General features: G+C 42.8%; 1 protein-coding gene across 2 annotated transcripts in view; it reads left to right on the top strand.

Annotated features, from left to right (window-relative positions):
* Positions 1-10470, top strand: part of LOC118986183 (cytosolic beta-glucosidase) — a 97687-nt gene extending 87217 nt beyond the window's left edge. For both annotated transcript variants that reach the window (XM_037044985.1, XM_037044995.1), the window contains one exon: positions 9530-10470. In XM_037044985.1, the coding sequence (XP_036900880.1) occupies positions 9530-9732 (203 nt within the window). In that variant the 3' untranslated portion in view covers positions 9733-10470. The remainder of the gene's footprint in view (positions 1-9529) is intronic.
* The last annotated feature ends 3780 nt before the right edge of the window (positions 10471-14250 follow it).

Below are 14250 nucleotides of genomic sequence, written 5' to 3'. Positions count from 1 at the left end.
CTACGTGATAACTCCAAAGTTTACATTTCCATCTCAGTCTCTAGTTTGCACTCTTTACTTATTCATTCAACTATCTGTTTGCCTCTTCATTCAGAGGTCAGAAATGGTACCTAAAAGTCATCATAGCCAAGGCTTGATTTATTGTCTTCCATGCCTTCCCCCAAACTTGTCCATGTTGTTTTCTACCCCAGAGACTTACACATCATCTATTAAATTGTGCTAAATTTGCTACCTTATCTCCTTCCCACTGATCGTCAGTGAACTGTTCAATCCTGTTGATTTTATCTGAGTGTCTGTGGAATCTACGTGGTTCTCTCTGTCTGCACTTGTGCCGCCCCCGATGAACACTCATCCTTTTCCCGGTGCTTTCTGCCATCACCCCTTAGTGCTTTCTCAGATTCCACTCTTGCCACACTCAGGTCTGTTCTCCACAGAGGTCACAGTAATCTTCTAAAAATGCAAATGAGCTAAAGTCACTCTCTTGCTTAAACTCCTTCAATGACATTTCATTGCTGGTAAGATAAAGATCAAAATCCTTAAAATTCATAGAAGGATATATTCTCAGCCCCTGCCTTGTGGTCTTCTCCTGATAATTTGTTTTTTACCTCTGGATTTTTTGTGTGATATAATTGACATATAACATTGTGTAAATTGCACAGTCAGTCCCTGCCCCATTGTCCATGTCCATGGGCCCTACATATATGTTCTTTGACGAATCCCTTCACATTGTTTCAAACAAGTGGGGGCAGGTGGGTGGGAGGGGCAAAGGGAGAAACAATGAGAACAACTGTAAAACATAAAAATAAAAAAAGTGTGTACGTTTAAGCTATACATTGTGTTGATTTGCTACACTTACATATTGAGAAATGATTCCCACCGTAGCATTAGCTAACACCCTCCATCCCTTGACATAATTACCATTTATTTCTTGTGGTGAGAACATTTAAGATCTAGTCTCAGCAATTCTCAAGTTCATAATACAGAATTGTTAACTTTAATCACCATACTGTACATAGATTCCCCCAAACGTATCCAGCCTAAAGCTGAAAGTTCACACCCTTTGAGCAACATCCCCCCACCCCAGGCCTTGGTAACTACCGTTCTACTCTCTGTTTCTACAAATTCCAGACAATTCTTTACGATCCATTGAACTATCTTCTTTAAGCTCCTTACATGTGCTGTGAACTTTCCCATGCCTGATCTTTCACCCATGCCGTTCTTTTTCTTGGAATCCTCTTGCCCTTCTTCGGCTAGTGAAAAAAAAAACATCTGCCATATTTTCCAGCTGTCTAGCACTTGTTGACTATATTTGCCACCTTTGAGGAATGTCCACATTTAGGAGTTTTGTGTAGGCAAGGATGACATTCTCCAAGTTTCCTTGGAGCAAGAACACAGACGTGTGAGCCAGTCTCTGCCCATCAGACTTTACACGTGAGAATTTGACCAGCTGGAGCAAAGCCGAACCTATCGTGCTGTTGCGTGTGGCAGCAGAGCACCCAGCTCTTGAGAATGACAGTGGTTGCCAGGTCTAGTTTCTGGTGCAGAAGTCGCCGAGAGGCTGGTGGCTGCTGTGATTGTAGGAAAGGTGGGTGTTGGCAGCACTGTGAGCCATAGGACCTAGGGCTCATTAGGTTATCAGAAGGTAAGGCAGTTTCTTCCCCTCACCGGTTCTGTGGTGTGCTTTTGGGCACGGTTCCTGAAAGTTTTGTTTGATCCTGTTCTTCACCTTGACATCTTCTATGCTTCATCAGCCAAGGTCAGCTTCTGTTACTTCCTGCTAAGAAAGAACTCTGCCTAGTAGGTAGGTGTAGAGAATGTCAACTAATTCTCGAGCTCTCAATCTAGTTCATCCGGGGAACTGCCCCATTCGCCCTTCTCCCACCGTTGCTGATGAAGATACACCTTCCACTACAGAATGCTCCCAAGACTCAGTAGTGTCATGGCTTGTCCTGCAGTCTCTGCTGTCAACCTACCTGGATTCCAATGTCTCAATTCCCCTCTGTACTTGATAGATAAATTTTGTCAAGGTTACCTCACCTCTCTGTGCATCAATTCCCTTTTCTGCAAAATGGGGACAGTGATACAATGTATCTAACTCATAGCTTTGCTGTCAAGATCAAATGGGTGAATGTATACATGAAACCCTTCAAGTGGTACCTAAGTGCTCAATAAATGTTAGTGAATATGTTTTTTCTCCCAGTTCCCACTTCCTATCTTTCATCAAACCATGTCAAATTTGTCATTAAAGGCTCTTAGGATAGTAATTCAATGAAGATATATCATTCATATTGGCTGTTAAGCTCTGTAAAAGCAGGAGCTCTTTAATTTTCCTACCATTATATTCCCAGTTCCTAGCACAATATATATTTGTTTGGTAAACATAGGGTGGGTGTTCTGTAGGATCCCAGGAACCTGGAGAGATGCCTTCCCCACTGCCAACCACTCTAAGCAGAGGAGGTTCCACAGCACCCGAGTTCCTGGCAGCTCCGCCCTGCGTTGCTTTTCCTGAATGATTTATTTGTCATGACCCACAACTGACCCATTCCCACAGAGCACAAACCCTGCCCCAGATGCTACCCTTTCCCCTGATGCCCTGGTTTCTCTGGTTCTCAGCGCTGAGTGTTTTATGCTGACTCAAAACCCTCTGAAAGCTGTTGGAAGCCAGATGGGAGGAAGAGATAAAGCAGGGTTCATTCACTGACCTCCCAGACTTGAGAGAAATTACAACAGGAACAGCAAGTGGTGCACATCGAGTGCTCACTATAAACTGCGCCTTACTCATGGAGTTTATACAGATTAATTTATTTAATACCCACCACAATCCTAGGGAGAAGATACTAAGACCTTCATTTTACAGAAGGGTAAAGTAAGTCCCAGAGGAAAAATGGAGGAAGGAAGGAAGGAAGGAGAGGAGGAAGCTTTCCCGATGGAAGAGAGCTAGCTTCCTTTGCTGAGAACTTTGGTTTCCATAAGAACTTCTTCCCTGCAGCAGAAACAATTGTACAATAATATTGGTGGGGAAATATAACATGACACTGAATACGTTATCTACACTCAGATTAACTTTATTATTCACATGTTTTTACATGATTCTTTTCAACTGCTTGCTATTTGCAGGTTCTTTCCTCCAACGTCTAATGTAAGTAATAGGGACAATACATATAATGAAGGAATCTGCACTGCTTGTTTCTGGTTAGTTGCCATTTTCCCATAAAATATTTAAAGGTTCGCCTTTGGTTCTCAGAGACACTCTTTTCAGACAGTCACAGTTCTCGCTATTAAGAGCTCCCAGTGCAGGTGAGGCCTTCTGCATTGGGATTATTTGGGCATTTTCACAGATGCTGTCCAGCCACTGACATCCACCTGGAGTTGGGGACGGGGGATGCTTATTGTGCATTTTCTATGTTTAGATGTTCCTGATGTTGCTTTATTTTCTTTTTCTCTGAAGAAAGAGGGGACAGCCCTTGTGCCAACTCTCTGGAGGAAGCAACGTTCAGTGAAGACTGTCCTCCAGTGGTGGTGCCCTTGTGTGTCTTAACCAAACTCAGGAACGTATTTTGAAACTCACTGTGGGGCGATTATCTGGAGCCCTGCTTCAAACTGTGTCCTGGGAAGACCTTCTCTCTCTGGCTTGGACAAGCCTCAAGGGAGATTCCCCTAAGACCTCAGCAAAATCGGGTGGATGGTTTGGGACTCATAGGCTAGTTGGCAACGACTGGTGCATTTGTTTCCTATGGCTGCCTTAAACGCTTACTACAAACTTGGGGGTTTAAAACAACAGAAATGTACTCTCTCCCAGTCCTGGAAGCCAGACGTTTGAAATCCAGGCATCTGTGGGATTGGTCCTTCTGGCAAGTGAGAGGAAATCTGTTCCTTGCTTCTCTGCTGGCTTCTGATGGCTGCCTGGACTTATAAACACATCCCTCCAATCTCTGCCTCTGCCTTCACATTGCCTTCTTCCCTTCTCTTCTCTTATAAGGGCACTTGTCCTTGGGTTTAAGGACTCACCATTAACACGAATGACCTCACTTCGAAATACTTGACTTAATTAGATTTGCAAAGGCCCTGTTTTCAAGTCAGGGTACATGCCCAGGCTTGGAAGGGACAGATCTTTTGGGTGGTTGATCAACCAACGCATTGCACATGATGAAGTGAGGGGATTTCTCATGGTGCCTGGAAGAAGGCTGGGCTTTGGCCAAGCAGGAGGGTGAAAAGGCATTTTGTGCCTTGCCCCTCTTCCTGAGCATTTTATGTCTTCAACTTGGCCTCCCAGTATCCATCCATTTCTGGAAGATGGTGTGACTTGGCTTGCACATAGCTGCGTCCCTTGGCCCAGAGCTCCTCTGCCTACCCATCTTAGGGAGAGGGGCTGAGGGCATTTCTTCAATATTTATAAGACTGGGTAGATGAGCCTCTGGGGCTGGAACCTGTGTTCGGAAAATCTAGTGGCCTGTTAGAGCTTATTCTAGGGTTGTGAGTCTCAAAATTGATTAAGTATAAAAGTCACTCAGCCAGTTTATTGTGCATAGGAATTCCTAAGTCTCCATCTATATTAGTTTGCCAGGGCTGCTGTACCAAAATGTCACAGAGTAGGTGGCTTCAACAACAGAAATTAATTTTCTTACAGTTCTGGAAACTGGAAGTCCAAGGTCAAGGCATCAGCAGGTTTGATTTCTTCTAAGGTCTCTCTTTTTGGCTTTCGGATAACCACCTTCCGGCTGTGTCCTCACTGGTCTTTCCTCTGAAAACACATGCCTGGTCTCTCTCTCTCTCTCTCTCTCTCTCTCTCTTGTTAGAAATCCCCTCTTTACAGACTTTCTGTTCCAACAAGGTTCATACACTGAGGTACAGGAGGCTGCTGCTTCAACATATGAATGTAGCCCATAATATAACCCCAGGAGATTCAGATTTTAGTACAGTGGTGCCAATGAACATTTTAAGCTATACCCCAGGTAACTGCAACCAGTTTAGGTGGTCAGAGTCTATGCTTTGAGATGTTTTTGACATTTGCTTTGACTCTATGTCTTTACATCATCCTGATTTTTCCACGTATTAATAATAATATATACCACAGATTAACAATAAATTAATGCATATAGAAGGTCTCCACAACCCTTTGTAGTCACTCTCTAAGACTTCTCATAAATTCCTGTGTCTTTGTCTCAGATATTTCCTTTGTATTTCAATGACTTCTAGTCTGAAGTTGTTTAGAATCCTGTCTTTTGGACATGTTATGACCACAACTTAGACACACACAGTACCTACTGATTAGGCTCACACCCATTCTTCTAGTTTCTTCCATCTGGGATAGGTTTTGCTGCTCAAGAACTGATTTCCAAAATGTCCCTGCCCAGCTACACAGGTTTGAGGGTCTGAATACATGAAACTCAGTGCTTGAAGGGGCCTCAAGACTGCACCTCAGAACTCAGACAAAAAGCCAGGCCATGACTTGGGTGTGTCACTCTGGGGAAAAGAAAGCAGTCTGTCGGCTGATGTAAAGAGTCCTGTGTTTAGATTTACATGGTCTGTTTATACCTGCCACTGCACCCTTAAATTCACCTTTCTCAGTCCGAATGTGGTTCCTTTTGACAGGCCAGGATTTTCATGTAAATCCCATTTCTACTTTATCTAAAGGTGTTGGTTGTGGGGGACGACACATCAAAGTGTATTTTCCCTGTGGATTCTGCATTCTCCTGTGGGGTGGCCAGAGAGGGGAGCAACAGAAGCCCATCCCGGGCTGGGTACTGCGCCCGGGGCCATGGTCTCCCGTTTAATCCCTACAACATGAGAGAAATGAGAGATCCCTTCCATCTGTAGGGCTGTAGCCCCTGGGACTCAAACCCCCGGATGTAGATGGTCCTCTTCCAAATCTGCTGCATCATTTTTTACGGTATCCACACCTCCAAGATGCTTCAGGTTAGTCTTTATGATTCAAACATAGGGAACATGGTTATTTTAGAGTGTGGTAATTCTAACTGAAATCCTCGTGGGTTTGTTCCTGTGGTCTGTTCATTCTTGTGATTTTTTTTTAATGTCATCGTTTTCCATGTCTGTCTGGTTATATTTCTCTACATGCTGACAATTACACTCAAAATATTTGTAATGACAATTGGAAGTCTACAGTATATGCATGTTTCTTCATGATAAATAATTTAAACATACATTTTTTTGGCACTTGGGGTACTGCCAGTCTGGGATCACCTCAACCTAAACTCTAGATTTATTGGTTTCTGTATCACCAAGGTGATCCGTGACTTTCCAATGGCTGGTTTGCTTCTGGCCCACCCTTCTCCTGATAGTTTAGTCTTTGGGGACCTTAGTTTTCTGTGCGTGAGGTCTCATACTAGGTTTTTGACGTGCTCTGGCTTTGTGCTTTGACACCTATCCTCACCCCAGAAATGAGAAAGAGGTTATGATTTCCTAAGATTAGAAAATCCCATCAGGCAAAAGTAGCTGCCAGGTCTGCCAGTCTCAATGTCACTTTCCTCTTTGGCATGGTAATTCTCTATGAAATTGTCAGCTTTCCATTGTCTCAAAGATTTGCTTGTAAAATTTTATATACCACGTTTACTTGTTTTCATTAGATGGGTTGTCTCATAATGCAGCCTGACATTACCTGAATCCCCAAATATGGAGGCTATCATTTCCTTCTTCTCATTTATTCCTGGGTCTTTCTCTCTCTCATTTCTCTTCCATGAGGTCTTCTGCCTTCCCCATGGCCCTGAGCCTCCCCACTGGCTCTTGCCGCAGTGCTTGGCCCTGTGCATTAGTGGTTTCTCTGATAGGTTCACAGTTGTGCCTAGGAGAGCAGACCATGGGCACTGCGTGTTCAGAGCCCCTCAGACTCTGCCCTGGATGCCTCTCTCCTTAGCTGATGTTCATCTGTATCGTCCCTGTAATAATCCGTAACTGTGTTACGGATTAAGGACTTCTGTGGGTCCTTCTAGCACGCTACTGAAACTGGGGGTAGTTTTGGGAACCCTCGAACTACAATTGGTGTTAAAAATTGGGCCAGTCTCATGGAGGACTGTGCCTACCACCTTTTCAAGTTGGCTAACACTGGGCAGTATCTGTATGTGCACATGTGTACATATGCATGTATGAATTTGTGTGTATAATACAACACTGACATAGCATTCTTATTATTAAAACTGCCTGACCATGGCTATAGCACATGAGCAAGGGTTAGATCCTTTATCTTTGCATATTTATATTCAACCTGCTGTGAGACCCTTCCCCGGGCCTTTTAGTCCACACCCACCTCTGACTGTGGTGAGTGGCAATTTCACCCTAGTGTGCTTTGTGCCCATGTGTGGTTCCTGTAAGTCTGTGTTTACTTCACCTCCAACTCTGGGTAAAGGAAGAAAGCGAACCCACAGAAGCGGCTTTTCCCTACTAAGCATTAGAACCTCATAAATCACAGTGACAAGAAATGTGATGATGGTCGCTTTCTGTTCTTAAGATTGGAAGAGGAGAGGCGTGCCTGTTCCAGTGTGGTTTCGTCGTTTTTCCCAGTGAGGGCATGGTGCGAAGGCATCCAGCAGGCCGGCTCCTCGGGCCCGACTAAGTAATTCCCTCCCTGAATTGCTCCTGCGCTGCAAATGCAGAGCCATCCACTAGTGTCACTCGGGCCGTTTGGTACCCGCTGCGGAACTCCGGGAAGTTTGGTACCCGCTGCAGAACTCCGGGCAGTTAACAATGAAATTGTCCAGATTTCCTTTTTGTCCCCTTCCAAGCAGGCAGGGCATCATTTTTATCCCCTGGCTTAGCACATGAATCCATCCTTTTGTCCATGATCAATGGGACTGTGCATGTTTTCAGAAACTGTCTGGCTTTATACCTGGCAGGTGTGCTTGCTGGGCAGTGGTTCTGCAAACGAGAAAGAAAATATACAGATCCTTCCACGGCCCCAGATTGAAATACAGCACATTCAAAGGAGGTAGCTGTTTTCTGGCCTGGTATTTGCCTTTGATTGTTTGAATTTTTAAAGATATACTATCCAGAACTTGTTAGATTTTTTTAAATACTATTTTTCAAAACTGGCGTTTTGCAGATTGTGGTTGACAGAGAGGGGAGGAGACACGCATGGCAATGGGGGCAAGTAGGAGAAGATGGAATATCTAGTAAATGTTTTAATCCCTGCAAAGCTTGATGTGTTTGCATGTTACATGGTTAATTTTCCAACAATCCTTTATTTTGAAAGAACTGATACAGCTTGGCTTAATTTCTGCCTGGAGGCCGTTCATACAGCCCTTTCTAAGGTAAGCATTTTTCATGCCTCCCTGCACAAAGTAGAGGGGTTATGCATCAATTAGCCCAACAGGAACATTTTGTCTATGAAGATTTGGAGACCAACGCACATGTAGTTGTTTATGGCTGTATTGCTTACGAGAGACCTGAAAAACATAGATTTACAGTAAAGAAAAAATTAGAGGGTGGATTTTCCTTTGCTGAAGCTGGAAGAGTCACTTTGATGGAAAAGCAATTCCCGGCACAATGACAATTTGACTTCTTATATGGTTGTGCATTTTCACCCAACTTATTTTAGAATATGTATATACTATAAATCAAACACTCCTTTTAAATTTAGTGTTTGAAATAAGAAATGCATATGCATGCACTCAATAGATATGGCTTATTATTTTTATTTAAAAATACTCAATGCAAAGACCTACTCAACCCCCAAATTTTGCCGAACTTAAAATACTAATAAAAAACGAGCTCAGTTCTGTGACCAAAGTGATACACTCAGTGCAAAACTTAGAAAGTTTTCTATGTTTTCATGTCTTATATGGAATCCATAGATGGGCTTTGGGACATCTACAAATGAACTAGAGAATTACATAGAATGTAGTGTTTGTGCGTGCGCCTACTTGGGGGGTAGTCCGTTGCTCTGGCTCTTTTCAAGGGACTTGAACACTACTCTGAGTTTGGATGTGGGGCACAGGAGGTGCCGTGGCACTTTTGTGCCCACCGAGTCTGGGCTACATACAGGCACAGCCAGTGCCGTGGGCTGACTCTTTTCATCGCGGAGATTCCAGTCCCAGAATTATAAGACATGTCTCCGTATGCTCAGGGAGACACAAGGTAAGTGCTGGGCCAGTCGTGTTATTATCATCCCTTTGAATTTACCAGTGGGCACTCCTGGTTATCTGGAAGTTGCACTTAGATGCTGGGCAGCGCCTTTACTGAATAGAATGCTAGGCACTAGGAGGCAATGTTGTGTGTTTCTGTGTATTGGAAAATTAGTATATTGAAAAGATGTATATTAAGTAAACAAATGAGTGAATATAAGTGTCTTAATGAATAAATAACCAAGTAATTACAATACTATGTCACTTGACTTCTTCAGCAAAGTCCCTGCTTGGTTGAAACAGGAAATTGGAAAGAGGATGGAGAGGCTTTTCTCTGTTCCCACGGTGACCTTGTGCTAAAGAGACATCCCCACACTGGTCGTCAGGGATATTGTCTGTGTTTCATCAAAGCTTCCCAGCCATGGTCACTGTTCCTGTCTTTTTTTAAATTTCAGCTATCCAGCTTGATAAAGTGAATCTTAAAGTGTACTGTGTATGGTCCCTTCTGGATAACTTTGAGTGGAACGACGGGTACAGCATGCGGTTTGGTCTCTTCTACATTGATTTTGAAGATCCAGCGAGACACAGAGTCCCTTATACATCAGCCAAGGAATATGCCAAGGTCATTCGAAACAATGGCTTAGAGGGACATCCATAGACCAAATTGCTGGGCATATCAGCTGGAGAAGAGGCCTCTGCGTCCGGAAAGAATCCACTTTGGTGATCCCGCCGCCCATCTCAAGTTGCCTTCGTAATCAACAGGTCCTTCCAGCTGGTGCGTCATTGTGAAGTCTGACTGCGCAGTGCCTGGGGAGGTATTTAACTATGGCCTCTCCTCCATGTGCGTTTAGATCAATGAGGCTTTAAAAAAATGGAATAGAAAACCACTGGAATTGATTTTTATATTAAGAAATCAAATAGACTTAGGTACTTCTATTTAAATTCTTTAAATTGTTCTAGAAGAAATGCAAAATTTATTATGATTTGCAACTCTAACAACAGACTACTATTATAAAAATTCTTGTTTTTACAAGCCTATTTTTTTTCTGGTTACACAGCTATGATTTTTTATTAGATTCACAACTTTTCTAATATTTAATCTAATCTACAAAATCAAAATAGAAAGTCAGTCACATTATATAATTATGAATTCTGTTCACCAAAGGGATTAATTGATAACATATTTAATAAAGTGGATGTGTTGACAAATTTGGCATATATTCCATTTATGTATAATGAAGTACATCTTTCTCTTGCCTGATGAACTTTGGCAAATAATATATTAATAAACCAAATTAGACTATGAATGCCAGAAATCATATTTGAATGTTGACGCTTAGCAGAAACTGGATTCCTACTCTACAGTGACAACAAAATAAAAGCAACATAAATAGCAGGGTGGGGTCTTGACTTTTGAGTATATAAAAAACATTTAAGCCCTGGCTGGTGTAGCTCAGTGGATTGAGCACAGGCCTGTGAAGCAAAGGGTCACCGGTTCGATTCCCAGTCAGGGCACATGCCTGGGTTGCAGGCCAGGTCTCCAGTAAGGGACACATGAAAGGCAACCGCACATTGATGTTTCTCTCCCACTCTTTCTCCTTCCCTTCTCCTCTCTCTAAAAATAAATAAATAAAATATTAAAAAAAACATTTAAGATCCAAACGGGCATTGACGACACCCATGAACACGTGCATGGATGGCTTGACCGGGAGCACACGCAGAGGACAGAGCCGTTCATCCCAGTGGTAGTGGAAACACCTGGGGTGACTGTGGGGTTGAGTGAAGCATGAGTGTTTCTGATCTTCAGTAATAGGTGCAGGGCTCCTTCTGGACTTCGTGTCTCCCCTCCAGCAAGTTCACATATCTGGAATTTGGACTCTCACATCCTTGTTTAAGTAGTTTTTACTAAACATTCATTTGGATGTCAGGTTTCAAAGTAAAAGATAATTATTATCACCCCATTTTTCAGACTGAGAAACTGAGGAGTGGTGTGCATCGTCCTGGAGTCACATTAGGGCATGCGTACAGGACCCAGCACTTCTTTGCACCAGCTCTGCGCTCTGTCCTATACACTGTGGGTTGGGTGCTCTGGACGTCTGCTTTGCATCTTTTGAATAGAGGGGGGAAAGGAGCAAAGGTGTGGAATTGTCTTATGCAGGGGGGGCTGGGGGGGGTGAGATGGGTGGGTGAGATGGTTTTCTGTATTCTCAGTCTGCATACTTGAAGACACTGCTCATGAGACTTCTGGCCCTGAGCAGACGCTATGTCACTTTTTAAAAAACTGTGGTCAATTTCTGGATCATTTTCATGTTCATAATCGGGGGATTATTTACAGCAAAGAACACTGTCTCAGTAACTTTGGACAGAGTGAGAAAGAAATGTCATTGTAGTTCAATAAACGTGGATGCACTGGGGAAAATTATATGAAGATTAAAATGGTCTACATAGGAAATTCTATTACATCTTTTATGCTGGTTTGTTATTTTTATTGTTCAATGAGACATTATCTCACAATTTGTGTTCATTTAAAAAGCACATTTCCAAATCTTATTTCATTCCTCTCCTATCCAGCCTGTCTTTTTCATTTTTACCATGTATCTTATTTACAATTTATGTGCCCTCTTATATTATCTTGCAAGACAACTGAGTTTTCCTTTTAATTAGGATGTTCCTTTGAATATTACTTATCCTACAGGGCATATTTACAAGTCTTACAACAATACGAATGATCACTGTATTCTGGACACCAAGACCAGAAAATTAATATCCACACTATAGATAAAAGGATCTGTCACATAGCATCCATCAGGTGAAATGGCCATTGTGGCTGCAACTCCCAAGCTCCTTCCCGGTGTGGTGGCCTTCTGCAGCTCGGGGCTGGCTTCTCAAAGCCAGCTCTTCATCCCAGAGGTGGATCAGACCAAACAGTGCTTCCCTAATTAGTCCTGTAAATTAGGATTGCCATGAGGTTAAGCTGAACTGGAGAAAAACAAAATCCACCAGCCCCAAACCTAACAGCCCCTGTAGTGTTTTAATTAATGTTATTTTTAATTGCTTATATTAGCCTTTGAAAATGAGATTGATTGGCTTTTGCCTGTCAGGGAAACAGAACTTGGATTCTTTAAGTGGAAAAACAGGAGTTGTTAATTATACTTAAAAATCCATAGATAGTGTACTTAGATGTCTTGAAGGTCATCTGAGGCTTGTAAAACACATGTTTTATGTCTGTTTTATCTAAGGAGAAACCTGGATATCACAGTGATGGATTGAATTTCCTTGTATTTCCTCCTCTCTACCTTCCTTCCTTGCTTTTTTTTTTCCTTTAAGGGAACATGAACATGTTATTAATATCTGTGGATCATTTTCAAATACTTTTTAAGTAATTGTTTTTATTTTAGGGCCAGTCATTTCTGAATTGCTAAAAACTTGCAGGGGATAACCATAGCCTATTGTCATTTTGATATGTAGGGCTTTCGTTTTATAATTCCCAAAAACTCCCCCCAAAAAATGTCCACCTCAGCCCTTTAGAGAGTGAGAAGGCATGAGTTCTCATTAAGAAACCCATAAACTAAGAAGTTGGCAACCTTGGTATTTGGCAGTGGAGTTCCAGTCAGGCTTTTGTGCTCAGGGAGTTAGTGTTTGGCCCGTAGCTTTTAATTATTTTTATGAACGAGGGAATAATGAATACATTTGTAATATACTGAAAAAAATTCCTCAACACTGACTGACCAAAAAGTAGATTTATATGATAATCCTTAAACACCAATTCTATGGCTCAGTGCGGAGCAGAAAGAAAATAAAATACTGAGCTTCATTACTGAAAGAGCAGAATAAATCAAAGCTGATGGAATTAATACTGTTTAATTACTAGCAATACACCTTACCCGGAGAACGCATATTCATCACCGAGCACAGTATTTTAGGCTACAGTTGTCCTGGGAGGGAGATAGTACTGAGCACAAAGCACGATGAGCCTTAAAGAATGAAATTAGAAGACATTTTGACGTCGAGATACTTTACAATGGCCTTTAGAATTATGGCAGCATGAAGGAGAATCAACCAGCTTAATTATGGCCATAGGGAAGCCAGTACGATGTGGAAAAGCTCTGGGTTGGGGTCACAGGGAAGAGCGATTCCCAAAGGCGAGGACAGTTCATGAGTGCTGATTGCAGGAGTAGCCAGGGCCTGTTGTCTCGGGTGTTCTTGGTGTCCACAAGTGTCACCTGACCCAGGACTGGTTAAATATGACCTTGCCTGAGTGGCTATTGGTACCCAGCATAAGGCAAATGTGGTGTAATCATTATGAATGCAGGCTCTGGAGCCACTTCACCTGGAATTAGAATTTAGCTCTTGCATTTAAGGAATCCACTGAACTTCCCGGTGCCTCAGTTTTCCTCTGTATAAAATGGGCTCCTCATAAGGCTATTGCGAGAGTTAAATGGGGTGATGGTTACATGCTTAGGACAGTTTCTGGAACATGGCAGGGGTGTGACTAGCATGAGCCATTATTTTTTAACTCTCAGACTTGTCCACGGTGATCCGACAGAAGTTCATCAGTTACAGTTCAGATGGTCCCTACCTCCGTCCCTGCAGAGGTGTCTCCTCCGGGGAGTTGTAATTCACCGTCTCTCTCATTTTTGTGGCAGCCATTTTCCACATGACATCAAATCTCCGATCTGAGAAGAGCTGTTAACTTTCAGTGGGTTCAGCTTTTTCTCATTAGGGAGCAATGTCTTCCAAGCTCCTTTATACAAGTATGTTGGACCAGAAATGGGAAGGCACTGTTATTGTTATAATCATTGGAATGGAAGTTTCCCAGCAGCCTCACCAGGACATATTTATTAAACTAAACTGTGCAGTGCATGGTGCAGGTGCCATCCCGCAGACAAGATAGTGCTTGTCTGGAGAAGGTCAGGTCAGGCTGGGGAGCTAAGACAGAGACACCAAACGGTAGACAGAGAATGCCTGGGGAATCTTCCATGCAGTGACGGGAGGGAGAGCTCTCCGCTTGCTGGGGTGCACTGGTGAGCCTTCATGGGCAAGGAAAACCACGTAATATAAAAATGATGTAGAGACTACGATGATATTACAAACAGTATAAATGAAACTATGGAAGTGGAAAGCATAAGGCCTGCTGGAGGTGATGGGCAGTGCCCAGGCCACTTCGCCACAGCGA

Source organism: Sturnira hondurensis, unplaced genomic scaffold (assembly GCF_014824575.4).
Source record: "Sturnira hondurensis isolate 20B ecotype Veracruz unplaced genomic scaffold, ASM1482457v3 Scaffold0000780, whole genome shotgun sequence".
Taxonomy (NCBI): domain Eukaryota; kingdom Metazoa; phylum Chordata; class Mammalia; order Chiroptera; family Phyllostomidae; genus Sturnira; species Sturnira hondurensis.
This window is presented reverse-complemented; position numbering and strand designations above follow the sequence as displayed.